This window comes from Rattus norvegicus, chromosome 6 (assembly GCF_021556685.1).
Source record: "Rattus norvegicus strain SHRSP/BbbUtx chromosome 6, alternate assembly SHRSP_T2T, whole genome shotgun sequence".
In the NCBI taxonomy this organism is placed as follows: Eukaryota; Metazoa; Chordata; class Mammalia; order Rodentia; family Muridae; genus Rattus; species Rattus norvegicus.
This window is the reverse complement of record NC_141539.1, coordinates 138,041,796-138,068,786: the sequence shown is the minus strand read 5'-3', so window position 1 is coordinate 138,068,786 and position 26,991 is coordinate 138,041,796. Positions and strand designations below refer to the sequence as shown.

Below are 26,991 nucleotides of genomic sequence, written 5' to 3'. Positions count from 1 at the left end.
AGGATGGAGGCTTGGGTCCTAGAGATCCTGCTTTACCCACACAGAGCAGCTCACAGCAAGCAGGCAGCAGAGCACACAGCCCACTCTTTAAATCTGACTCCTATAATAGACCTGAGGCACTTTTAATGAATGAAATGCCCTTCTGCAGAGTTCTACAGCCCTTGAGAAGACAGCCCAGAAGCCACAGGCATCTTGGGAATAGAGGAGCTCCCCTAAGATACAGTTTAATTTTAACAGCTCTGCACTGGAAACTCATACAGACAAGATGTTCTTTTCAGTAGAATTGAGAGGGAGAGGGAGAGAGGAAGAAAGAGCACCCCAGTTAACTCCTACAGTCATGTATCTACATGTGGTTCTTGTTCTGTGAAACCTTTATTACGAAAATTCACTTAAATAGGATGCAACTATTTTAAGTGACTTTTCAGCAATCTGTGGCTTGAATGGGAGACCTCAATATAGGCTGGAACCACTTAGAATCCAAAAGAGGGAGGAAAATCCAAGGGTCCTGAAGCTTGGGTATCACTGGGCAGGGATCTGGGACTACCTTGGACCCAAGTCTGTCTTCCACCTGTGGAATGCCATCTAGGGTCAGCGGACATTGGCAGTTCAGTTCCCAGGCTCTGGCTGGGAAAAGTCAAGTTTCACACTGTGGCTGATATAGTAAGCCAAACCTTTAATGGTAGCAGTAAAGCAGTTGACAGTGTCCTGCACCTCCACTGCACTTACTGGGTGGACTCCATGGAAGAAGAGCCTGGTGGCAGCCACTCCAATCCTTAGGCCTCAGGCATAGAAGATGAGCTCTGGAATCTGTCCACCCTGAACTCCAGTTCCATTGGTACTGTCCGAGGAGCACTGGAACTGGAAGGCCACCTTTCCACACTGCACCTCTGTCATTCCTTCTTGCCCAAAGTAGCTGAGCTCACTGCCATCCAGGACAGCACTGGCAGTGTAGAAGGTGTCCTGCTCCACCTGGACTGGGTGCTCAAACCAGACAGGGAATGTGTTGCTGGATCCATCTGAAACAAACTTGGTGAGGTTCTGAGCCAGGACCATCCCTAGCCGCTTGAGTTCAATCTTCACGCTGTACTCAGCCTTCCCAGAACTGGACCCATATAAGCCCAGCCCAGCAATGAACACCCTTCTGTCCACTGCAAACTGGATGCTGTCACAGCGCCCACGGTACCTCCACTGGTTACTTCGGTAGGCAGAAGACTGGAAGCGGTGGCACCTCTGTGGAACAAGGCCCTTCCTCTTGGTCAGGGGGAAGTCAAGGGGGGGTTTTTTGGCAGCAGTGTACCAAAGGAAGATGTTGTGGGTCTCTTCTAAAGTCAGGATATCTGACTGGGCAGGACCATTAGCAAACTCCTCTAGTGTCATAGTTGGAATTCGAACCAAGTAGAGGGCTCGTCCCAAAACATGCCTCTTGTTATGAGGAGTGACTGGGAGGCCCTGTCTCTTGCACTCTGCTTCAGCCCAGTTCAGGACAGCCTCGAAGACCACAGCCTCCTTGGTATTGAGGGCCTCCCTGGTCACAATGATCTCCAGTGTCTGCCGGTCAATTTCACAGAAGCCTTCAGACCTCAGGGCCATTTCAGCCTGTGCATCAATGACTTCCCAGCATCGCTGGGTCAGTTCAGGCTCCTCAAACAGTCGGCTCTGGGACAGCAGGACACAGGCGTTTTTGGCTTCCAGACTTGTTTCCAGAAAGTTGACACAGGCCTTGGCTAGGGCAGGCACAATGTACTTCTTAGCAGCATACAGAGTGGCAAGCACTGTGTCGGCCTCCAGATCAATCTCATCGCTGTACATGTACCTGGGTAAGGCAGGGACTCTCCTGGGGAGCTGCAAGGGCTGAGGAGCTCATGGGCTCCCCTGCACAACCTCTTGGGTTGTAGCAAACATGAAGGGGAACATTGGAAGGTAACCACCCCATCCTTCCAGACCCAGAGCACAGCACTTACTTTAACAAGACCAGGAAGGCAGCAGGCTCCACATCAGGAATGTGGATTTCGGACTTGACTTCTGCAAGATCCCCGTAGAACATAGCATAGAAGACCGAGCTGCCGACAGCTAAGACATACTGTGGATGAAAGAAAACCACCTGAGCAACAGGGCAGTAAAGAAGGCCCAGGGAGACGCCCCTAGCCAGGCTCACCAGGGGACAGGGCTGCGCCTCTACCCACCTTGTGGGCGGGCACACGCCTGGCTGCCCCCAGGGCCCCCACGATGAAATGGACGTCGGCCATCAGCTCGTTGTTGAACATGAGCGCATTCCTGCAAAGGGCAGAGGCACACGGGCTGGAACGGCGCGCGCCCAGGCTCCAAGGCCCGGGGGCGGGCGGCGGCTCACCTCTCGCGCAGCGTAGGGTGGAATGACTGCCAGTTGGGGCTCTCGGGATTGTTGTTGTCTGGCAAGGGCGGCGCGGGCAAGGGTGGCAGCGGGGCGGGCGCCAGGCAGGGTGGGCAGCAAAGGCCAACCTTCGTGCTTTCGGCCGCGCCCGCCGCGTTGCTGTTGGCGATGTCGGTGGCAGTAGCTGCAGAGGCACCGGCAGGCGGGTACAGTTCCGCGGCCATCTTCGCTCCTGCCGGGGCGGCCTCCGCACTGGTCAGTACTGCGCCGCGCGCCTTCGCCCCGCGACGGGGCCTGGGAAGCGGCTCTGCGAGCACCAGCAGGGAGGTTAGGCACTGCGCCACCCGCCCATGCAGGCAGGCGAGCGGCAGCAGCATGGGGCCGCGCTGGCCCTGCCCGCCGCCCACCCGCACCCCACACCCCGCACCGAGCCCGCGGCCGGGCCGCAGGGGGCGCCGTCCCGCCCGTACCCTTTGCTGTGGCGCCGGCGTCTCTCGTCACTGTGCGTCGAGACGCGGCTCCTCGTTCCAGGGCCCCGCCCCCCGGGGGAGGGGAGGGAGTGCTGAAGCCCCGCCCGGGTGCCTAGGTTTAAGGGTGGATTGTGTAGTAGCATGTTCTGACTCTGAAATGAGATTTATCCAACAGCTCAGGTTTTGAAAAAGAACTTGACCCAGCCAGCTTTTCTCCGTGGACGAAATGAGTCTTAGACGCAAGGCTTAATCTTCCCCTTTTGTGTCTAGCTTCTTTTTTGTTGTTGTTGTTGTTGTTCTTTTTTTCGGAGCTGGGGACCGAACCCAGGGCCTTGCGCTTCCTAGGTAAGCGCTCTACCACTGAGCTAAATCCCCAGCCCCGTGTGTCTAGCTTCTTTAACAAAGCATAAAGTCAAGGGCAGTAGACATTTTAGTATGTCAGAATTTCTTTTTCTTTCACGAATCCGGACCTCATGTGCCTCTGTGTGGCTTCAAACTCTGTATGTAGACCTTCCTTTTTAAGTTGATTATTCCAATGTGTTACGTTTTATTTGCCAGTTTATCCAGCCAGTGGGGGGACTGACTCCAGAGTGGGTTCCATATCCCAGCTGTGATGACCATAGAAAGGCAAGTTATCCTTTCCAGACCCTAATTGCAATTCTTTGGGTTTTACCTAGAAGTAAAGGTAATACAGGCTGGGAAAACAAGGTTTACTGTTACATGTAGAACTATGACCAAACTAAAGGTGTACACATTAAAAAGACAACAGCGGGGCTGGAGAGATGGCTCAGCGGTTAAGAGCTCCGACTGCTCTTCCAGAGGTCCTGAGTTCAATTCCCAGCAACCATATGGTGGCTCACAACATCTGTAATGAGGTCTGGTGTTCTGAAGACAGCTACAGTGTACTCGTATACATTAAATAAATAAAAAGACAACAACGAAAATAATAGCAAAACCATGGGGCACACAGAGCAATGATTCAACATAGGTGAAAGTAGACACGATAACTTCAGACTTCAAAGAATCAGCATAGCAAAGGAGCTTGTCCACAGACAAGGCCACCACAAAGAAGGGAGAAAATATCTAAAGAGCGCAGTGTAGAAAAGCAAATGGATTAGACAATGGACAAGTGACTTGAGCAGATGCTTCTTTCAAGAAGACACACAGATGACCAAGAAACATGGCAAGCTGTTTGATATCAACAATCAAGATCCCACCTCAGCCACTAGCATAACCTCTGTAAAACCCAGAATGTTACAACAAGGTTTAGCCATGATAGAGAAAAGAGTCTGCACACTGTGAAAGATTGAAAAAATAATACAACCATTAAAAAAGGCCATTGCAAAGTTTGCTCAGAAAAGTAAATGGAGCTGGGCAGTGATGGTGTACACATTTAATCCCAGAACTCAGGAGACACGGGCAGACAGATCTGAGTCTGAGTTCCAGGACTGCCAGGGCCACACTAAAAACCCTGTCTCCAAAAAAACTTTAAAAGGGGGTGTGGGGGACCCACCTCTGTGCTTAAGAGTGCTTACCGCTCTTGCAGAAGACCCAGTACACATGTACACACAGCTCACGTTTTATAGCCATTGTATCTCCAGTCCCAGGAGATCCAACACCCTCCCTCTTCTGGCCTTCGCAAACACCAGGCACACGTGGTATACAGAGACATGCGTAGGCAAAACATATACATAAAATAAAAACACAAAATAAAAATGGTAAATGAAGAAAGACCATTTTATCCAATCATCTCACTTTTGGGTAAAACCCAAAAAGTTACAGTTAGGGTCAGGAAGGGATAAGTTGCCTTCCTATGGTCATCACAGCTGGGATATGGAGCCCTCTCTGGAGTCAGTCCCCCCACCGGCCGGATAAACTGGCAAACAAAACCTAACAGTTGGACCAGTGGTGAAGACATCACAGTCACACTTGTACTTGTTCCTTTGTGTCTTCCTTTGTTTGTTTGTTTTGTTTTTTCAAGACAGGGTTTCCTTCTGTAGCCCTGGCTGTCCTGGAAGACCAGCTGTCCCTCTGCAGACCAGGCTGGCCTTGAGCTCACAGATCTGTGTGCCTCTGCCTCCCCAGTGCTGGGATTACAAGCACGAGTCATCAGGCCTGTCTTGGTTTCTTTGTTCTTTGATACATGTGCCGTTTTCATAACTCCCACAGACCCTGTGAAAGGATTAGTTTGCGAGGCAGAGAATTTAAAGTCTATTTATTTAGTAAATGTAGTCTGGTGATGTGTCTCCACCTTAGTCTTTTCCAGATTTCATCTTCTTCCCTTCTTTTGGTTTAGATGTGCATTTCCAGTGTTTCCTGATGGTAGGACTCCAGCTCTGCTCCATGTGCAGACAGACCCCACTACTTACAGAAGATAGAGCAGACTGCTTCAGGACCTTCGTCTTCTTTGTCCTCTTAAATCTTCCTAAGTCCTTCTGTACTTCTTGGGCTCTCTGTTGTCTAGGCTGGCCTCAAATTCCAGAACCTGAGGGTCCTTCCTATTCATCTTCCCAGTGGCTTAGGTACAATTATAAGCCAGAGTGTCAGCTTTCTTCTCTTGAGTCTTTGTGTGAGCTGGAGTGGGTCCTTGTGTAAATGGTCTCATGGAGTCACTTTGTAAAGGTCAGCTGACGCCCTTCCCTTCCCTTCCCTTCCCTTCCCTTCCCTTCCCTTCCCTTCCCTTCCCTTCCCTTCCCTTCCCTTCCCACTGTCTGGAACGACAAGATGAACTCACTGACTCCTTCCCTCGGTTTCTCCAAGACTCTGTGAGCTAACCCAACCCCCCTTTGTTGTTAGCTGCTAGTGTTCTCCAAGCGGCTGCTTCTCAGGCCTGAGCATAAGTGGCTTTTCTTTTTTCTTTTTTTTTTCCTTTTTTTCGGAGCTGAGGACCGAACCCAGGGCCTTGCGCTTATGAGGCAAGCGCTCTACCACTGAGCTAAATCCCCAACCCCATAAGTGGCTTTTCTTAGATAAGCCCCGAGATCTCCTTTGTCCCCTAGTTAGTGACTGCTGTCAGTGCACTAATGGCATGGAAATGATGGACTGAATTCCTCAAGTGTCTTGGTTGTTCTTGCTGCCCCATTTGGGAGCTCATAAACCTTTGACTGAAATGTCAGTGCTCTGCAGAGTGCCAGGCACTCAGAAGAAACAATGGTGAGCACACACATGTGCGACCTGTGTGCCACTGTGGGCATTCTGTAAGATGCTGAGCTGACATGCCAGGACATTGAGGGAATTCAGAGGGCGCTGTGTGTAAGGAGCTCACATCTGTCCTGTTCTCCGACCGCTCATCGCCCTCCAAGAGAATGTGGAAGTTGCCCCCGCCCGCCCCTTTGTCCTACATGCTCAGAACTGCGCTATGTGAGGGCAGCAGTTTTCCAAGTACAGTAAACACAGCTGCACTGCTAAGGGTCAGAGAAGCTGTGCTTCAGGGGAGGCAACCCCAACGAGCCAGTGTACATGGAGAAGTGGGTAAAGCCACCCAACTGCAGGTGTTACTTAGTGCTGTGTGTACACACATGCACAGACGCTGTCGTGTTGTATCTACTGTGCAGACCCATGCTTGTACATTCCACGATTTGCGCATCTACTGGAATTTGGGGAGAAGAACCATGAGGTATCCATGACGGCCCTGAGGCTTCTGCAGAGGATGAAAAGGGATTGGATGCACACAGGCCGGCGCCCCTCTGGCCTCTGTGGAGCAGGTACAGTGTGGGACATATGGCACTCGGGTAGCGTCTTCTATCCTGATACTTCATAAGTTCACACATATGTGTGGGAGGGTAATTGCAGTCAAATTTAGGGCTCCGTGCATAGTAGGTAAGTTGAACTGTAGTCATGTCTTGAGCCTTTAAGCAGTCGAGCCCATGAGTTATTGGTTGTAGTTTGAGTCTACCTGAGTCTATCTGAATTCAATTCCCAGCAACCACACAGTGACTCACAACCCTCTGTAATGGGATCTGGTGCCCTCTTCAGGCAGGTGGATGTATATGCAGCAGGGCACTCATATTAAATAAAAAAATGGGGGAAAAAAAAAAGAGCTGTCTTAAACCCCAGGACTGGCCTTCTTGGTTTTACTCTTTATAGACTCTGGTATTTCCTCCTTTGTTGGCCTCTGCAGGTTCCGAAATAAAACACCTCAAGGGCGAGACGACAGTGGTAGCCCTAGTTCCACCCCAGGCTGTCCACTCGTGGCAAATTGCCTCTTTCAGCCTGGTTAGTAATGTGGCCTCTCACCAAGACACTGAGCGTTTGCTAGCTCAGCAGCATAGCTGTTCTGGAGGTATATGTAAGGTCCAGGTGCTGAGTGTGGCCCAGAGAGACTAAGTCCCCACTGAGGAAGAGCCCCAGGACAGCGGGGGACAGCGGGGGACAGCAGGGGCCTGTTCCTCCGTAGCATCCATCTGCTTATCTCTCTGCACTCAAGCCAGCAGAGTGTGATGCCACCTGGGACTGCTTGCATCTGAAACCTGATTCCACATTTACACTGCAGATTCTAGGGCCTTCACTCACTATTACCGTAATTCACACTTGTCAGACAGTAGCTCTGGCCAGCCTTTCTTAGCTTTACTACATTCTCAGAACCCTCTGCTCTCATAACTGGGAGGTTTCATGTATTAACACAGCTCAAAGTTAATTCATGTGCTTTGAGAAGTTTTAAGAAATTCTTGAGTTTCCTGTTTCAATCTCCCTTATGTTTAAAAGTAGAATGCAGTATAGCCTCAACCCAAAATAAGAAGGGGACTATCATTGCCCAAGACTGCACCGTCGGTCTGTTTAGGGAGGGCAGATGCCTCCTGCACACACTTGTTCGGCTGTCACTAGTTAGGTTCAGGCAGCACTGTGCTTGCTTTCATTTCCAGTTGAGTTTTCTGATGATCTTTCGTGTTTCTTCCCTAGCACTTCTGGTTGCAGCCAGAATGCATGACTTCCGGAGAACCGTCAAAGAAGTCATCAGCGTGGTCAAAGTATGTGAGTCCACATTGCGGAAGAGGTGAGGGGGCATTCTGGTTCACGGCGGGCATTCCGGTTCACACTGCCAGTCTGTGCTGGAGTTACTTCTGCCCCGGGTACCCTGCCCTTTAGCGTTCTACCCTAGTACCTCTTGAGTTTAGTAGATGTCACATGTAGAGACTTCCCACCTTACAGACTAGAACAGGCAGAAAAGCTGCTTTGGAACAGCACCAGAGTTCATCCCATTTGGTGTGGTCCGTTCTGGGCTTGCAGGTCCAACTGACTTCTTGCTAGAGTTGATTAAACCTCCCCATGTCTCTCACAGGCCATAGGCTCTATGCCTACCTCTCAGCAGGTTGTTCCCAGCTCATCTGGATAACCTGGGCAGCATGAACATGCTGAGGACTTGTTGGGAACCCATTGCTATCCTTGCTGACATATCACAAGTTTTAGTGCTTACTGACCATTTCTGCTGACAGAATCTGCTATAATACCTTCTAGAAGCAATTGGAAAATTGTTTTAAGTATTTTGCCTCTGGTGTCTTTAAACGTACTTTCAAAAGTTTCTATTACATTTATTTTTTTGCGTGCATGTATGCACATGTGCACACAAGCTACGGCACACACGAGAGGCGATCAGGACGGTGTGGCAGTGGCAGAGGTCAGTTCTTTCCTTCTGCTCGGCGTTCTCGGGTCTTCAGGCTGGCAGCAGGTCCTTTACATTGTTAATCCAATCTCACAACCTCCTCTTTATGTAGTCCTGGCCAACCTAGAGCTTTCTATGTGGATGAGGCTGCCCTTGAATTCACAGAGATCCTTCTGCCTTTGCCTCCCAAGTGCTACTACACAGCCTTTAATTTCTTTAATTTTTATTTATGTGCATTGGTGTTGTTTTTTTTTGTTTTTTGTTTTTTTTTTTTTTGGTTCTTTTTTTCGGAGCTGGGGACCGAACCCAGGGCCTTGCGCTTCCTAGGTAAGCGCTCTACCACTGAGCTAAATCCCCAGCCCTGCATTGGTGTTTTGACTGCATATATGTCTGTGTCTGGGCATCAGACCGCTGGAACTGGAGTTATAGGCAGTTGGGAGCTGTCCTGTGGTGCTGAGAATTGAACTCAGGTCTTCTGGAAGAGCAGCCAGTGTTCTTAACTATTAAGCCATCTCTCTAGCACCTCCCTCTCTTTTTTAAATTAATACATTTAAAAAAAATAGTGTATGCAGGTGTGGCTGTGGGGGTCAGAGACAACCTGCCAGTGTCGCTCCCCTTCACTGACTGTGGAGGCCAGGGTTCAAACTCAGCTGGCAGGCGTCAGCTAGCACTCTTACCTGCTGGTCTGTCTTGTTAAACTTAAACTTCCATTTTATTATTTTATTACTAATTGCAGCCAAGCACTTTCGTAACTCCAGCTCTAGAGACTTTAAGGCAGGAGGATCAAGAGTTCAAGTCATCCTCAGCTACATGGTGACTTCAAAGCCAGCCTGGGCTACATGAGACTCTAAAAGAAAAAAAACCCAAAGCAAACATGTTATCCACTAGTATGCGCTCATACTCATGGTGATTGTGAAGGTGAGAATCCAAGGCTGGGCCATGAGAATGCTCAGCAGGTCAACCCTCTCGCCTTTACTGCCAGGCCTGAGTTCAATCTGCACTAAACTTTTTAAAGAAAACACAGACAAGTTGATGAGATTTAAATGTGTTGGGGCTGGGGATTTAGCTCAGTGGTAGAGCGCTTACCTAGGAAGCGCAAGGCCCTGGGTTCGGTCCCCAGCTCCGAAAAAAGAACCAAAAAAAAAAAAAAAAAAAAGATTTAAATGTGTTGGCTGTCACAGAAGTACCTCTTGCTCAAGTTGTTGGTCAGGTAGAGCTGGACCTTCCTGTAGGATCTCCTGAGACTCTTCCACTAGGACCCCGAGTTGTGCAAGCAGTGAGGGCGTCAGGCTCTTCTGCTTTTCTGTCTTAGGCTCACAGAATTTGAAGACACTCCAACCAGTCAGCTCACTATTGACGAGTTTATGAAGATTGACCTGGAGGAGGAGTGTGACCCGCCCTCATACACCGCTGGACAGAGGAAGCTGCGCATGAAGCAGGTGGCTGCGTACCTCCATTAGCACTCTGGTTTCTAGGAGCATTTGCTCTCGAACCCCTCACATTGTGAGCTCTCTGGGCTGCTAGCTTGGTCTTCCTTGGGCCTTGAGGATGAGACTTGGGGATGTGCTACATGTGGAACCTCCTAGTACTGTCCACATGAGGCTCACTGCCCATTGAGCCATCCCACAGCCAGGCTTTGTTCCTTACCATCTGAGGCAGCTGCCACTGCAGCCAGCCAGCCTTTCATCATCATGACTTTGCTCTCATACAAAACTGCACTCAGCAGGGGAAGGCAGAGGGCCAGAGGGGGGTTGCAGCTGAGTTTTGGGGACTATAGGGGGTATGTTCTGGAGATAGGACAAACTTGACCCTGCCCAGTCAAGTCGGCTTGGTTGGGAGGGTTAGTTTTTAAGGTCTTGGGCCTTTAGAAAGGCTGCTTCTGTCCAGAGCAACATTCATGTTGTTTGGAAGGAGAGAGCCAGGCCTACAACTCTATTCTGATGAGCTCTGGCATCCCCCAGCCTGTCAACAGTGAGACGTTGAATATTTGACTCCTTACCAAGGACCCCTTTGTCTTTCAGCTGGAACAGGTCCTGTCCAAAAAGCTAGAAGAAGTTGAAGGTAAGTAACCAGTCCTCACACATGCTTCCTTCTCGGTCAGAAAAGGAAGGGCTCACTCACTGCTGCTTTCATGTGTTGCTGTAGGTGAGATATCCACTTACCAAGATGCCATTGAAATTGAGCTAGAAAACAGTCGGCCAAAGGCTAAAGGGGCTCTCGCCAACTTGTCAAAGGATGGTAAGTCCTCCCTGCCATTCTGGCCGTGAGGGCCCTAGGCCAGCACCCCTGACCTTCCCTACTCACCGATCCATGGCCTCACCCCTGGCTGCTGTCACTCCTTACACTGAAGCACTGACTTGCATATGGAGTTACTCCTGGGACACCTTTCCCCGCCTAGCCATTCACTGGCTGTGGAGGAGCTTCAGCCTCGCATGAGCCGCACAGGGAAGCCTGCTGTCCATTCAAGCTGTTCAAGGTGCAAGGCCATGGCTGTAGGGAAGCTCTTTTTTTTTTTTTTTTCGGAGCTGGGGACCGAACCCAGGGCCTTGCGCTTCCTAGGTAAGCGCTCTACCACTGAGCTAAATCCCCAGCCCCTTGTAGGGAAGCTCTTACTGTGCCCTGTGCTGTTTGCTGGGGGCTTTTCAGTGTGGCTCTTCAGAGGTGCTATAACCGTTTGTGTTGCCACATAGCTCTCCTCTGGACTGTGCAGAATGAAGGCTTAAGTGCCTGCCTCCTTCCTTGGCACCTTGCCTCCTTCACTGGGCATTCCTATGATGGTTCTCCTGTGCTCTCTGCCCATCACACTGGCATTGTGCTAACGTCCTGAGCCACGCCAGGCAAATGCAAATGTCCTTTTTGTGTCCCTTCAGTGTTTGCAGACATGTGCTTATGTTCCATGTCTACATTAGGATCACCTTGTCTACACCACTCCAGCCCACACGCTGCCTCACTTGCCAGCGTGGGGGAAGCTATGGGGCTTGTCTTTCTGTCCTTCTCTAGTTTCTGTTCTGCCTAGGCTTTGCTCCTGTGCTAGTACCATGCTGCTGCCTTCCATGTGGCTGTTGTAAGTAGCATCTTTCCTCCCATGGTTCCCATGGCAACTTAGAGCTTGACAATGGTGTTGACTTCTGTGTACTGACTGCTCCTGTGCAGTGTGAACTCTCTCGTCACCTGTGCTAGTTTTCTGTCATTTTTGCCATTGGGTTTTCCATGTACTCAATTCTGTCATCTACACATAGTGATCCTACTGCTCTTCTCTACCTGCTCTTTTTTTTTTTTTTTTTTTGGTTCTTTTTTTCGGAGCTGGGGACCGAACCCAGGGCCTTGCGCTTCCTAGGTAAGCGCTCTACCACTGAGCTAAATCCCCAGCCCCTCTACCTGCTCTTAATTCCTCTCTTAAGTCTGCCTGACCCCACAGCGTCTTGCTGATCTGGGGCAGTAGTTTATCCTCCCTTGAGCTCCTATGGACTACGATGCAGGCACTGGGCACATTGTCCCTTCATCTGTTCATCTGCCATGGTGAGTTAATGCCCACCCACACATTGCTGTCAAGAGTTTGTTTTTATCTCTGTGAAAATGAGGGTTTCAGAGGGCCACGGTATCTCTGGATACCACAGGAGATCCTGCAGTGGGTGAATATGACCCATTGTCCTGACAGTCACACCATTGGGTTCCCCGTCATTCCTGGAAGGCATCATTTGGGCCTCGGTAGCTGCCACACTCACACCCATCCAGGGCTTTGGTTCTGTTGCAGAGTTGGTTACTACTTTGAATTTCTCTGTGTACTGTTTCCTTTGTGCTCTTCTCTTGACTTACTGTAGTCTTGTTTTGTACCTAGATTATTGATTGTTAAATAGCATCTTTTGCATGTCCATTCCTTCTGTTTACTTGGCTTCACTTCTGCCTGGCTTCATCCTTCCAATCTTACTCCACCTTCCAGGTCACCTGCCTGACTTCTCTGTTCTGAGTCTGCTGGGAACTGTCCTGTTTACAGTTTCTTTTTTTTTTTTTTTTAAAGATTTATTTATTTATTATATATAAGTACACTGTTGCTGTCTTCAGATACACCAGAAGAGGGCATCGGATCTCTTTACAGATGGTTGTGAGCCACCATGTGGTTGCTGGGAATTGAACTCATGACCTCTGAAGAGCAGTCGGGTGCTCTTAACCACTGAGCCATCCTTCCAGCCCCTGTTTACAGTTTCTTAGTCTCTCTTCCACATGTGAGGGAGCTGGAAATTCTTGGGGTAAGGTGTGTTCCAATACGGTTACTAACTGCTGCTGCTTGTGTTGTACAGTGATCAGGCAGTGTTGCTGATCTGTGGACACTGCACAGGGCTACCTTGTGTTATGGGCCCAGAGGTGAGGCTGGCCCACTATCACTATTGATAGATTTAGAGAACCTGTCACATAGTGGCTCTCCTTCAGAGCTCTGGTCCTCCCTCACTTCCTCCTCACATAGAGAGATAGCCACTGCCTTGTTATGATTCCTAAGGCTTATCTTTCACTATCCCTCGGGGCACCCACAGGCAGGGTGTCACCAAGTCTCTGCTTGTCCTTCTCTTTCACTTTATGTCCACTGGGGGACTTCTCCAACACCATAGAGAACGTGTTTGGTGTCTTGACTCAATCCGAAGCATTCTTTTTCTTTAGCGATTTGAAGTAAGCTCCTCTACTCAATAAGCCTTTCGAGCGGCGTTCTCTTGGTCTTAGCCATCTGTTCTAACATCCTTCGTATAATTTTTTTTATTCCTCTTTTTCTTGAACCATACTGTGTTCCTCTTGCACACATCATGGTTTTGGAGCACACCATAAAACAACTAGCTGGGCATTCTGGGTCAGGTCACACAGGCTGGGGGCAGCTGTGCCTTTCAGAGCAAATCCCAGAAGGCAGGAGGTACACGCTGTGGGCTGTGTATGGGTCTAAAGCACCTTTGGCTTTTGAGCATTGACTGTGGACATCCCTGGTGTCAGGTGAGGCCAGCACCACAGTGACTGTGTTGCAGATCTGTCCCTGCCACTGTCTTTGTGTAATGACACCCCCTTTTCCTCCCCACTCCAGGCTGCCACTGGCTGCTTTCTGTCACTGAATTAGTGGTCTTTTTTAGACTGTGTGTGTGCAGAAATCTTTTGTAGACACACAGTGTATTCCCTTGGCTTTCCCCAGCGTGATTTTTATGCTGTCCGTTGGCAGCGTGGCCCTTTGTTTTGGCAGTTGCTGTAAGCGTGGTGAGGAGCGTAGCACTCCTGTTACCTCATCTGCATCAGTCCCAGATAATCCTCCATACCTCTCATTGGAGACACATTCCTAGGTATTGGGCAGATGGAATTGTGGGGTCTGGGTGGAGGTGATGTCGGCAAATAGTCTGCACGTATGCAGCCAGCACTGTTCTCCCACCGTCAGCACGTATGCAGCCAGTCCCTGTTTTCTCTCCTTCCTCTCTGATGATGTCACCAGTATGTGTGGTGTAAGTTCCCAGCAGCCTGACACAGTAGAAGCAGCGCTCGTGCTCTGACTTGGTCTACTTGGAGCATGGCTGTACCGACTCTCACTCTTCTGCCCTTTAGAAGGCGTTTCGAGCCTTCTCTGTGTTAGTTTTTTTTTTTTTTTTTGCTCCTGTTTTATTTGGGCTCTGGGTTTGCTGAGCGTAGGCACTTTTCCGTGTCACACTGTCCTCTCAGACATTACCTGTGGCTCAGAAGCTGTGGCTCATCTTTGTCTTTCACAAGGCGGGCATTGTAATTCTTTTTTTTTTTTTTTTTCTAAAATCATGATTCTTTCAAAATCTATTTATCTGTGCTTTATGGGTTCTGTTTTAGTGTTGTTGAGCTGTTTTTTGCCTAACTCTGGATCACAAACATTTTATTTGTCTTTCCTGAATATTCTTACACTCTCAGATACCATGTTTAAGCCAGCTTTTGCACAGAGCACGAGGAATAAGCCAGGCTATTCTTGCACGTGGGCAGCCAACACCGTTTGCTGGCAGGACCCTGCTTTCTCCGCTGCATAAAAAGGCTTTTTGGTAGTTTTTGTGTTCTTGGTTATTTTGCAGCTTTGCAGAAATGTTTCTGTTACAAAAGTGGGTTCTCTCTGGCTTTCTGCCTGGTTGACAGGTGGTGTGCGAATCGTGTGTCCCTAGGCTCCGGTGAGGACGCCACATCCAGCCCGTTCTGTGAGGAAGACACTGAGGATGAGGAGCTCGAGGCTGCTGCCAGCCACATGAACAAGGACTTTTACCGAGAGCTCCTGGGGGCTGATGGCGGCTCGGAGGCAGCAGAAGACGCTGATGGGGGCAGCAGACCCCTCGCCCTGGAGTCCCTGCTTGGTCCCCTGCCCACAGCAGCCAGCCTGGGTATCTCAGACTCCATCCGAGAGTGCATCTCCTCCCCCAGTGGAGACCCCAGTGAGTGCCCGGGACCAGGGAAGTTACAGTCTGAATGGTTTCTCTTGTGGATTGGACCAGAAGTACGATGGGCTGGGGTGAGGCACTGCTAGGCCTCTGTACAAGAGTCAAGTGTCCATTATCTTACTGTGGTAAAGCCCCTGTCAGAGGCAGCTGTGGGCAAAGCTCTGGCTCACAGTCCCAGGTCACGGTCCCTCATTCCAGGGAGCCAAGGCAGGACATAGAGGCGTAAAATGACTCACATGCAGACAGAAGCCACAAGGAAAGGAGCACGTCACTGCTCGCTTGCTCCCACGTAGCTTCATCCCGTCTTACCTAGTGCATGACTGACTCCCTATTAGGGCACCATGCCACCACGATGAGCTGGGTCTGTCTGTATCAATTAGTATTCAACCTGGCACCCGACATACTTGCCCTCAGGCAAACCTGAGAAAGATACTTGTTCCACTGAGACCCTTCCCAGGAGACTGTAAATGGTGGCAAGTTGAGTCTAAAAGTCACATCACACAGGGTAGAGAGTTGGGTGTATGCCAGCATACTGAGGTGCCGCTGGCCTGTTACCATTGTGAGCTCCCTCTAGTCCAACTGAATGACTAAGAAGGAGTCTGGCATAGGCTGGAGCCATGGTTTCAAACCATGAGTTTGATATCCAGCACCCACATGATGACTCTAATTCCAGATCTGATGCTCTTTTCTGGCTTCTGGGGGCACTGCACACATGTGTTGCACAGGCATACACACAAAATTAAATAAATAAGTAAAATAAGTCATTTTGAAGAAGGGCTAGGACACCAATGGTTCTGGAAGGGTAACTGGTCCCATCTCTGTAATGTGTTTCTGGACCCTGACCAGGTAAGGATTTGGCCTTCTCAAGAGGGTGGGGCCTCTCATATGGGTGGAACTGTTGAAAGCTGGGGCCTTGTATGAGGTTAGACCTCTCAGTTGGGGAAGCAGAATGGGCCAAGTACACAGAAGGCAGTTGGGTATCTGCTTTTGAGGGAGCAGCTGCCTCAAAGCAATACAAAGGAACTTGGCATCTGAGCCCAGGCAGCCCAGGGCAGAAAGCAAGGAGAGTGGGGCAGACTTCAGAGAGCCTTGAGAGCTGGTCTGACAACCCGAGGACTCAGCCTTAAGACCTGAAAAAGACACCTCAGACATCCTAGCTGTGTGGGCTGCCCCTTTGCTCCAGCCTATGGTGAGCAGTATCCGCTAGGTAGCCTCAGTGACACTGATTGCAGTGTCTGCTGGGGCAGCCTCGGTGACATTGATTGGGATTCTTCTCTCTAGAAGACTCTTCAGGGGATGGGGAGCTGGACCTCAGCGGCATCGATGACCTTGAGATTGACAGAGTAAGTAAGCGTGGGCTCCCTTGTCCCCAGTGGTGGTTGGGATTTAAGGAGGCTAAAGTGGGGCTGGACTGATAGCTTCAAGCCTGTCACTCACCTTCGGCCTCTCTGAGCCTTGTGCTCCCTTAGACATCCCTGATGAATGAGTGGTCTCCAGGCATAGTGCCTGTAGTTCAGACATCCACTGGGCTTCCTCCTCCAAACTCCACTCCAAGGTAGCCTCAGCGTTGAGGGGCCTTTCTTCTGGAACCCCAAGCAACCCCACCAGGACCATGTTGGAAAGGCCCTGAGTTCTGCACCTGGCCTTGGTTCCCATTGTATCACAAGTATGTGGTACATCTCTAAATTGCCAAATATCAGGGGTACCAAACTGTACACTAACACCTGCCTGTGTATCTCAGGGCTCTGCCTACCAAGGCCCAGGACCTATCAATACTGGCTCAGGCTGCAGAGGGAAGTTGGCAGAGAGGGACGAAGGAGTGACAGGTTACTATGCTGAAGGGAGGCCTCCCACATCCTTTCTTTAGCAGTTTAAGCTTATAAATAGGAAGCTAGTTGCTGAGAGATCTTGGAATACTTGAGAGCTCAACCTCAGAGCTGAAGTCACCTCACTGTGCTTCCCACAGTACATCCTGAACGAGTCAGAAGCCCGGGTAAAGGCTGAGTTGTGGATGCGGGAGAATGCTGAGTACCTGCGGGAACAGAAAGGTAAGGACCATCCATCCACCTGCCCAGGTCCCAGGACATGGCCCTTGCTAAGACCAGCCATTTTGTTCACCTTACAGAGAAAGAAGCAAGAATAGCGAAGGAGAAGGAGCTTGGCATCTATAAGGAGCACAAGGTGGGTACTTCTTGACAGCCTAGGAGAAAGAATTGTGGGAACACCTCTCCCCTGTGTCCATAGGAGCCTGCCTGGGACAGGCAGTGGAAGCCATAGGACTCCTATCCCTGACTGCAGCTTGCTATGTTGGTTTCATGCTCCCTCACTGATAGTTTGTGCCACCCAGCTTTGGAGTGAGGTATCCAGCACAGGTGTTAAGGCAGATGGAAATGAGATACAGGGCTGGACTCGGGACCTTGCACTTGAGTTCCTTGTTGAACACAGGAAAGCCCTTATCCTGTGCCTGTATTCTATGATAACAGGCACGTCGATTTGGTTACTTGGCTCCGTTGCTCCCTTTGGGGTTTCATCCTCCAAGTGTTATCCTATTAGGAAGGGGCTAAACCTTTTAGGAGCCAATGAGAAAAAGGCATGATGCTAGCAAAACTTCTTGGGGTCCAGGATGGAGGCCCAGAGAATAAGTGGTACCTGCCTCAAAGGAGGACCAGAAACTTGGGCAGGGAAGTGGGTCCCAAAAGTCCATGCAACCAGGCATCATGTTCTATGCTGTGTGAGACACTTTCCTTTTCTCTCCACAAAAAAGGCTTAGCTGGAAGGTACATACACAGAAAGTGAGGTTAGCAGGTGCCATGGCTGTTGCTGCCAAGGTGAGCAAGCTAGCTTCCTGTGCCCCTCAATGGGTCACAGCTGTGGCTCAAGAATTGACTATAGTTGTGAAGCTAGCACATGACAGGAGAAGTTACTTTTGTGTTTCATTCAGCCCAAGAAGTCTTGCAAACGCCGGGAGCCAATCCTAGCCAGCACAGCCGGGGAGGCCATTGAGAAGATGCTGGAACAGAAGAAAATCTCCAGCAAGATCAACTACAGTGTGCTGCGGGACCTTAACAGCAAGGGTGGGGGCAGCCCGCCCAGGGACGACTCACAGCCTCCAGAGCACACCAGCACCAAGAAGCTGTCACGGAGGAAAAGAGCAGCTACCAGGAACAGTGCTGATCCTGGGACAAGCATGGGGAAGAGGTACTGTCCTGCCCCTTGGACTAGGAGGTGTCTGCTGTCAACACTAGGCTCCCATCTGGGCTGTTGTTTTCCAGCCAGAGCTTCAAGAGCCACACTTGGCCCACTGTGTGCTGAAGGCTAACAAGCCGTCTCCGGATGTGGGTGTCTGGACTCCCTCAACCCCCAATACTGGGCGCCAGTGTTGCCAGGCTTTTGGTGGCTGCAGGGCCTCCCCCATCCCCAGAGAGCAGTTGGACACTGAGTGGAATGGCTTTTACACCCTACGTGCTGCACATTGTCTCTGCTGGGAGGGAAGAAGCAGCCACAGTGACCCCCCTGTGGGGCCAGCATAGAGCAGCCTCAGTGGGCTGGGTCAGTGTTGCTCTGCAGCTTGACCAGGGGGTGTTTGGGGCTGTTCATCTTCGTGTTCAGCTCCTTATGACTTAATCTTGGGTGGAAGCTGCCAGCTTTCCCTATAAAGTCCCAGGATAGCTCATCTCCTGAGCTCCAGAGATGGGCTACATACCCAGTGTGGTTAGCATCTCCCTGCCCTGAGCCTGCTGTGAGGTGCTGCCTGCTCCATGCCTTCATGTTTGAATTCGCCATAGTTCGTCCAAGGAGGAAAGCCTAAAAGCTTTCATGTATCCTGGTGGAGCAATTATCTGTCTGTCTCTGTACTGTCACTTCCCTTTTGCTGTTGGTAGGATCCTGTTTACTTAGTGATATGGTCATTGCAGGAAGATGGTGGAGTCAAGACCAACCATAGCTACATAGTGAGACATCCCCAGTTCCCAGATCATCAAAAGCTGGCTCAGTGGTTAAGAGATACCCAAGTTCTGCTCCTACCCCCCACGTCAGTCAGCTCCTGTAACTCCAGGAGCTCTGATGTTCTCTTGGGCTTCACAAGCACCCATACATGCTTGGCATAACTTCCCCTCCCAACCTCACCCCCACACACACACACATAAAAGTAAGTATGGGGGGAGGGCAAGAGAGCACCAGGGAATGGTGGCTCACACCTTTAATCTTCACACATAGAGGGCAGAGGCAGATGGATCTGTGAGTTCAAGACCAGCCTTGTTTACATAGTGAATTCTAGGCCAGTTAGGCCATGTGATGAGACCATGTCTTAAGAAGAGGATGAAACAGGGCTTTTAAGCCTAACATCCACCCAAAAAAAGAGGAGGAGAAGGGGAGGGGAGGGAGAGGAGGAAGAAGAAGAGGAGCCACTCTAAGTGATATGTGCACACATGTGTGTTGACCCCTCCCCTCGTGAGTGCTAGAATTATAGGCATGCCCCACCACTCCAGCTCTGACCTTTTTACATCATAAGTCCGATCCAGCTGGAACTTACTTTGGCAAAGGAGTAAAATGAAGGCCACTCTCAAGTTCCTAACAGTGTCTGTCCCTGACGCTGATCTACAGTTGACTCAGGTGACCTCAGCCATCACCAGGCACTTATTTGCTGTACTCTGTGTAGCCCGGTGATGTTTGCTGGGGCCAACTTGTGAGAACATTTTTGTATGAGGCCTGCTTTTTTTCCATGAACCAAGAATGAGATATCTGCCACTCTCACCACTTTATGGGTGCAGGGATGTCCTTGCACTTCTTCCCTAGCTGTCCTCGGGTGCTGGGGACAGTTGTCATCGTCTTGTCCTCTGTAGGGTCTTTCTCTCACTCCCTCAGCTGTTTCCGTATATGGGTAGGCCCTTAATTTCCCTCTGTCCGCTGTGTTCCCAGAACCCGTGGGGCGCCACCTCTTGTTTACAAGCCCTTCCCTTGACCTCCTGGTGCCCTAGGTTGGCTATTCTGTCACTCATCAGCGCTGGCTTATACTATGTACTAGGAGAGTCAGCATGAGGTAGCTTCCTCAGGAGGGAGTTGACTTTTTCAGCTGCCCTTGGTCCCTGTGTGGTCATAGAACCTCTCTTTTTGAGATTACTAAGTAGAGAGATGTGGGGAGAATCCCACTGTAGCTCTTCCTTGCACATATGGTAGACCAGATGGAGCAGAAACCAGGGCTTGGCCCTCCCTAACCTCCTGTCCTGTCTTGGTTGCCCAGAAGGCATTCTCAGTTCTGCTTATTATCCTGCTTACTGTATCCCTATCTTTATCTGTCTAACTGCAGCCAGAAGCAGACACAGAGAGTCTGATGGCTCTGAGCACTCATGGGTTCAAGTTGAAGCTCAACTAGGCCACTGCTGTCAGTTCTGGAGTGTCATGTCCTAGTGAGTGACTCAGGATCAATCCTTGGTAGTCATGTGGCCAGCTAGATGGGACGCCTGATGGAGTTGGAGTTTGTAAATCTCTAATGTCCTGACAGGGTTATGAAGGCCTCAGGGCTGGAGGGCCTCTGTTCCATGCAGTCGTGTTTACATCCTTACTCAGAATGGCCAGCTCGGGCAACTCCAGGGACAGGAGAAAGACCATGTGGCTCTAGGATCTGAGATGTCATGCACTGCCTGAGGCAGCCCCTTCTAGCACAGTGCGGCTGTAGAGGGTGCCATAGCGCTCAGCATCTCCCTCTGGGAAGATGTTACTCTAGTGGACCTCGTGTCTCCAGGTATGCTCAAAGGCTCCTGGGTTTCCCAGGTCAGGCTCAGACTGTTCAGTTTAGTAGAGGCAGTGCCCAGACCCCACATGGATCCCCCACCTGCCATGTGGCTGTCCTTCAGGAAGTGTCCTGGTTAGAGATCAGCAGCCATGGCATCTGTAAAAATGTAACACTTATGGTCGCGGCTGGGAGATTGGCATCAGTGAGCTTCCCTGGGCCTGTGGCTGGTAGGGACTAGCCTGAAAACTGTGATCTGAGTGCCATGGTGCTGAACATATTCTCCCGGCAGTCACAGACCTTCAGTGAGGCCTGACCAACTGGCTGTGGGTCTGCATGGTCCTAGAAAGGCCATGAGCACCTGCATGAAGGCTTCAGCTTCCTAGCTGAGGTGTTTGGTACTGTCTGCCCGCTCTGAGATTCCCATCCTGGTGTCATCAGAGGCTACCTAGTACTTCACAGCTGGGCAGGACTGGGCCTCAGAGGACCCAGCAGCAGAACATGACTCGAGGCCATTGCCTACCTCCATCGTTTGTGCCCTAGAAGGAAGGAGTCTTGACCCTCACCACACCCAGAGCCTACTTAAACTGGCCTGGATGACACTGTTCCTCTTTCCTCTGGTGTGGGTGACTTGTCTTCCTTTCTGTTTCTTGTTAACATAGATGTCAAAGGTGGTTTTGTGTTCAGGAAGCCTAGAAGATGTGGACGGCAGGCTCAGGGTGGAGTTCCTGCTGGTCAAAGTAATAAGGTGGCCGTGTGTAGTAGGTGGGGGCAGGTGTGGGTTTGTCCACCGCTTTTCTCCTCTTCATAACTGTCTATGCCTTGTCCTCAGTTTTCTCAGGGGCTACAGGCTGACCAGTAAGAGGTGCCATGGAGTTCTGCTCAAGGTCACATCCCATGGCCTCACATGTCTTTCTAAAGAGGGAGGGAAGGCAGTCCAGAGCCCTGACCTTGGGGTACCCGCCATATGGCCTGGTAGAGCTTGCCTTTTTATATTGTTTATATAGCTCCCACCTATGACAGAATGATGGCAGGCACTGATGAATGCAAATACAGCAGGGTAGGTCAGGATGGACACAGCAGTAATGGGGTTCCAGGTCGCAAACTGAGAAACAGGTGAGACCCAAGGCCAGCAGGAGGCCTGAGGGTAGGAAGAGAGACTGGGGTAAGGTGCCATGGTAGATGTGTTGGAGTGGACAAAGACCCAGTCAGGAGAGATGAGCCGTGCTCCTCGGGGCTCCTCAGGGCACACTGCACGAAGCTGCACTGTTAGGTACGTGGATAGTAAGTACACTGAGGTCTTCTTTGTGCGCCCTGAATAGATGCCAAGCTACCATGGTGAGAAGCTAGCAGAACATGAGACTTCTGTGTCTCTGGGAAGGTATTCCTCTAGAGTGGCACGGTCCCATTGTATAACTGCCTGGTCAAGGCCCTCAGTCCTGCCAGTCAGCGATGGTCAGGAAGCAGGCATGAACTGAGGCTATAGACTGTGAGCTTGCCTGGACAGCTCCTCAGTCCCCTGTGGTATGTACATGCGTGCACACGCACATACACACACAGAGACACAGTCTCTCACTTCCATACCAGACTGACCTGAAGCTGCTTCTATACTTTCTCTCAGGTTGAGGCCTTTGGTGTCTGCTCAGCCCGCTAAGAAGGCAGCTGTGGGAGAGGTATGTTGTCCTGCACACCTAGAGCAGGGTCTCCAGATCACAGGCTGCCATCAAGCTTGGCAGGGAGAGAGGCCCATCTGGTTGTTGCTCCAGTGCTGGCCAGGCTCCAGGACAGAATCCCGAAGGTCAGAGGGTGAGGGCTTCTGGGTCACAGAAATGGAACAGGCAGATGGTAAGGGCCAGTTATACACTGCTGTTCTGAGGCTGATCCCCACTGTGGACTAGAGTGGGCAAAGGCTAGATTCCATACCACAGCTCACTCCCTCTGTTGATAACTTTGGGGAAAGGAGGGTGGGGACTTCATAGCCCAGCTCCGATGTGGTTAGGTACTTTGAAGAGTACCCATGCCCAGACTGAGAGAACCTGAGAGTCCTTTATAGTCAGGAGGGTGGCACCCACTCTGCTTTTATCCCAGAGTCCTGCCCTCTCTCTCAGGCCTTGCTCTTAAATTCCCCTGCCTTGGGAGCTGAGCCTGTCAAGCCATCGGCAGTCTTGGTGGAGAGTGGCCCTGTGTCATACCATCCTGAGGAGGATGCAGATGAGGAGGACGCCGAGGAAGAGGATGGAGAGCCCTGCGTCAGTGCTCTGCAGATGATGGGAGGCAATGGTGGGTAGGGCCCACATGGTTTGGGCCGGGTGGAGGAACTTTGAAGGGGTATCTGAGACAAAAAGACATAGCCATTTACCTGAGTAATTTCTAAATATGAGCCTATTGGCTACAAACTTAAGTTTCTCTCTGCAAAAGAAGGAATTTGATTAACTAGGAACTGCAAATTGGCCACCCTGATTCCGAGGCCCTTGAATATGCTAGGAGGAACTAGGCAAAGGCCAGGGACCAGCTCACAGGGAAGTGAGGCATCAGCTGTGAATCAGGCCATGCTTTCTGGGCTTGTTGGGAGTCAGCAGGGAGCTGCTCAGCCAGTAGAGAAGTGTTATGGTTAGCCATGCTATTTGTAGTGCCCAGCAAGGAGCCAAGGCCTCCCCACAGGGCACACGCCAGTCCACCATCCCTAAAGGCATCTGGGATAGATTGAAGTGTTTTCAGTTGGTGGGGCCTGTGAGGTGAGCAGTGGGGTTGGAGCTGGGAGCTGGTGGCTGAACAACCACCACTGTCCTCTGTTTTGCAGATTATGGCTGTGATGGTGACGAGGATGATGGCTACTGAGTGGAACTCAAGACCAGGCAGCATCCCGGTGCTGGACTCCAAGTGTATCTGTTTATAGGTGTCAGATGGGCCTTGGGCCACGGCTCACAGGCATGATTTCTGAGACTCGACCAGTCAAGCACTGCCCCACTTATTTGAAGCTCTCTTCCCATGGCCGCACTGTGGACCATTGTACTTACTATTGGGAATCATGTTTTGAGCAATGCAAGGGATATTTTTTGCCCTGCAAGGGAAACGAGCTGTGTGTTATGTGTAATGAAACATGGTCAGAGAGTAGCCGGGTCTGGAACCACGTCATGCCTCACCTACTAGTCACTGTTTACCAGGGATCCTCAGGCAGACCCTGTGCCCTCTAGTCATAGGGAGATTGAAGCACAAGAGCCTCAGTGTAGAAGAGCCCTGCTCTGAACCTGCTGTTTGTTCTCTGCCCTGTCCTTGCCTGAGACGTGTCAGTCATTGCTCTATACTAGGCCACCACAGTCTGCAGTCTCTGCCTTTAACCTCAACACCAGCTTCCTGCGGGCAGGATGCTCCCCACCATTCCAGTGTCCACTCCCTGTCTTGGACCACCAGGAGCATCGTAGGCCTCAGCCTCCTGCCTAGGACTCGTCCTTGAGGCACCCAGTAGCTTGTTAGTCAGATTTATCTGCAGCACCCAGAAAGCGAAGACCAGCAGACCATGTGCTCCATCACTTAAAATGGACCTTTCGTACTCCTGAACAGAACCCTCTGCAAAGAAGCCTGCAAGCTATCTCCTGGCCTCTTCATGAGAGGGCCCACAGAGTTCCCTCCGTTCATTTAACTCCAGCCTCCCTGGATGCAACCCTGGATGCAGACTACTTGGCTTTCAGATCAAGAGGTGGGGGCCAGGCTTGGGGTGATGAGTTGGGGCAGCTACAGATGAGGGAATGAGTCGGACAGGTAGGAAGTGATTTGATGAAAGACTGCAAGATGCTTTGGGACTCTATGTCCCAAAGGGGAGTGTGGAACCATGGTCAGAGCATGGAAGGGAAAGTATTTTAGGATGTTTTTATACAGCAAGACTTGCCTGTGTCGTGGAGAGAGTACAGAGTGAAGGGTGAGAAGAGGAGGACTGTGACCTGCTCCCTAGCTGTGTGTCTTGTCTGCCCAGGAGGAGAGCCCAGTGCTGGGAAATGAGCAGGGGCCAGGAAGGCTGGAGTGCTCCTGTGAGGTAATTGAGTTAGTTGCTCACTACCGTGGATAGCAGGTAGCGGATAGGAAAGCAGGATAGGATGGCTGTAGAAAGCTGAGGTGGAGGGCGGTGGACAGTACTGAGTGAGGATGATCCCTAGAAGATAGGAAAGTAGCCAAGTCAGGGTGAGGGGTTGTCTTGAAATGTGGGTCACATGGTTGGAGACCCAGGTGCTGAGGAGGATGGTCCCAGTAGGGGGCAGCCGTGAAGTGGGCAAGATGCTTCTGAGCTGAGCTCACAGCCTTGTGTCTGAGCTACCAGCAGCACTAGTGTGAGGCTCAAAGAGGCACTGGGTCTGTATGACCCCGCTGTGCTTGTAATTAGTCCGTTTCTATGCGCTTTTTTCTGACTGGGATTATCACAGCAGAATCTGCCTGCCTGGGGTCTTCTCAGAGGGTAGAGCAGCAGAACCAGCCCTCACCACACTGGACCTTAGGAAAGGGAAGGAGGGGACGAGGGAGTCCACTGGATCCTGCATTTTAGACTGAGACCCTGTGTGGTATGCACACTTGCATGCTGAGCAGACAGGATAGCACACTTCAGTCTCCTCTGCCTTCTGTCTTCCTGCCAGGGAGAGGGAGGTCCAGGGACACTACATGCAGGATGCACCATCCAAGTTTCTTGCCAGCCATCTAAACTGAGGAACCTAATACTTAGTGGTTGCCACCATCCTCTGCAAACTGGGTGATCACTGGGGAATACAGTAGCAGTCAGCAAGGTTCCTGATAAACCTAGACATTTGAGGCTTGGCAGAGTGTGTGCCTGGCTTTAGAGGTAACCAGGGGATGCTTTCAGGAGCTGGACCACAGAATGAGGTTATAGCCATGCAAGGCTGTCAGGCACTGTTTCCGCTTTAGCTGTTCCTCCTGAGCAATTGTGCCCATTGAGAAGCTTCTCCAGCCAACCCTGGGCCCCGGTTTTCTGATTCAGGTGCTCTCTCCTGCCATATACTACGGGTGAAGTAAGCCCTTCCCTATGCCTAGTTAGACTGCGGAGACCAAGGTTTGGCCATGTCCTTCGCTCAGTACCTGTCGAGGACCCAGGGGACGGATACACCTTGGCAGTGGGAGAGGATACATGGGATGGGTATGGGTCCAGCTGGGTAGATGTTTGCCTGTTTGAAGTACCTGTCACCACGTTTAGCTAGATGGCAGGTACCCTACAAGAAACTCCAGAGACCAAAGAAGCAGGGCCTCCATGGGTGTTAATGAGGGAGTAGAGTAGTGGGGTATGTGCATCTTAGAATACCTGTTAGACCCAGCGTTTCTCTCTGGCCTCCCTTCTAAGAGGTATAGAACAGGAGTTAAGTAAAGAACGGGGATTGGAGGAGACTGGTGGGTACCCCCTGGAGGTTGCTTCTGCATGATGGATAACCTGGGTTCTGATTGCTCTCTTCTCAGCAGAGAGCAGTAGATCTCTGAGTGCTCAGGTGTGCACGCCAGACAGGGTGCCAGCCTAGAATGCAGGATCCAAGGGTTTGAGACAGTAGCTGGACCTGGGTCTAGGGTGGTTTTGTGGGAGTCCTTCCAGTCTAGGGAGCCAAGCCTGGGCCAGCCCCTGGAAAGCCTGACTTCAGTGAAGAGATGCATCAGCTCCTAGACCCCACTGGATTGCTGCGGTCAGAACTTGCTGCAGGCTACCACCCTGCAGGCCCGCAGCCCCTCCACAATCCTTATAAGCTCTGGGCCTACCCCAGCATCTTATCTCAGTCAGTGTAGAGGGGAGTTTCTGACTTCATTTGCCCAAGCCTTGAGGTGGAACCCAAATCTTGGGCCTTTTTTGGGCACAGAGGAAGCTTTATGATTCCTGGCACCAAACCCCTGCCTGGCTTTCCCCAGCCCAGCCAGTTTCTGTGGCTGCTGGGGTGGATGGCACCAAGGAAGTCTGTACCCCATGAGTGAGGGTGGCTGCACCGGAGTGTGGCGGCATACATGCAGTACAGGTTAGTGTTGCATATGCCTGTTGCGTTGTCTGTTGAGGGTGTCCCCACTTTTACCTGTTGGGGCTTCCTCCCTGTCCTCCTCCTCTGCACCTGATACAAGCCTCCTCTGAAGCTTGTGTGGCCCTCAGCACCCATATCCGCATCCTCCACGAGTGCAGGGGCCCAGCCAAGGGCAACAGGCTTACTCAAAAAAGCCTTGGATAACCCTGCTGGGAGCACATTGGAGGAGGTAGCCTGCTGCCTGAGGTCCTGGAAATCTGCTTATCCCTGTCAGGGCTGGGCTTTCACATGACCTATAAGGTTGTGTTCCCTGGAGGCAGGCAAGCATGAGTTTAGTCACTCGTGAGAGAGTGTACACTTAAGACAGTGGCTGCCAGAGCCTCCCCTGGTGGTCTTGACCTAGGTGGAGTTTAATATTCAATACCATTGCTCTGTGAGTCA

At 51.0% G+C, this 26,991-nt stretch overlaps 2 protein-coding genes across 16 annotated transcripts in view; one reads left to right on the top strand and one right to left on the bottom strand.

The window, feature by feature from the left end:
- Nucleotides 1-26,564, top strand: part of Brf1 (BRF1 general transcription factor IIIB subunit) — a 46,875-nt gene extending 20,311 nt beyond the window's left edge. For 6 of the 12 annotated variants that reach the window (XM_087552950.1, XM_087552948.1, XM_087552954.1 and 3 more), the window contains 13 exon segments: nt 6,375-6,524; nt 7,720-7,813; nt 9,732-9,858; nt 10,441-10,480; nt 10,565-10,657; nt 14,560-14,823; nt 16,111-16,172; nt 16,796-16,877; nt 16,955-17,010; nt 17,771-18,027; nt 22,179-22,230; nt 22,666-22,837; nt 23,358-26,564. In XM_087552950.1, coding sequence (XP_087409076.1) covers nt 6,375-6,524; nt 7,720-7,813; nt 9,732-9,858; nt 10,441-10,480; nt 10,565-10,657; nt 14,560-14,823; nt 16,111-16,172; nt 16,796-16,877; nt 16,955-17,010; nt 17,771-18,027; nt 22,179-22,230; nt 22,666-22,837; nt 23,358-23,395 — 1,487 coding nt within the window. In that variant the 3' untranslated portion in view covers nt 23,396-26,564. 12 annotated transcript variants of the gene reach the window in all.
- Nucleotides 354-2,846, bottom strand: Btbd6 (BTB domain containing 6). 4 transcript variants are annotated; one of them, XM_087554770.1, is made up of 5 exons: nt 2,821-2,846; nt 2,351-2,657; nt 2,184-2,274; nt 1,962-2,080; nt 354-1,813 (listed from the first exon to the last, which is right to left on the bottom strand). In XM_087554770.1, exons 2-5 carry the CDS (start codon nt 2,572-2,574, stop codon nt 781-783), a joined length of 1,467 nt encoding a protein of 488 aa, XP_087410896.1. In that variant the 5' UTR covers nt 2,575-2,657; nt 2,821-2,846; the 3' UTR covers nt 354-780.
- Nucleotides 26,565-26,991: the final 427 nt, after the last annotated feature.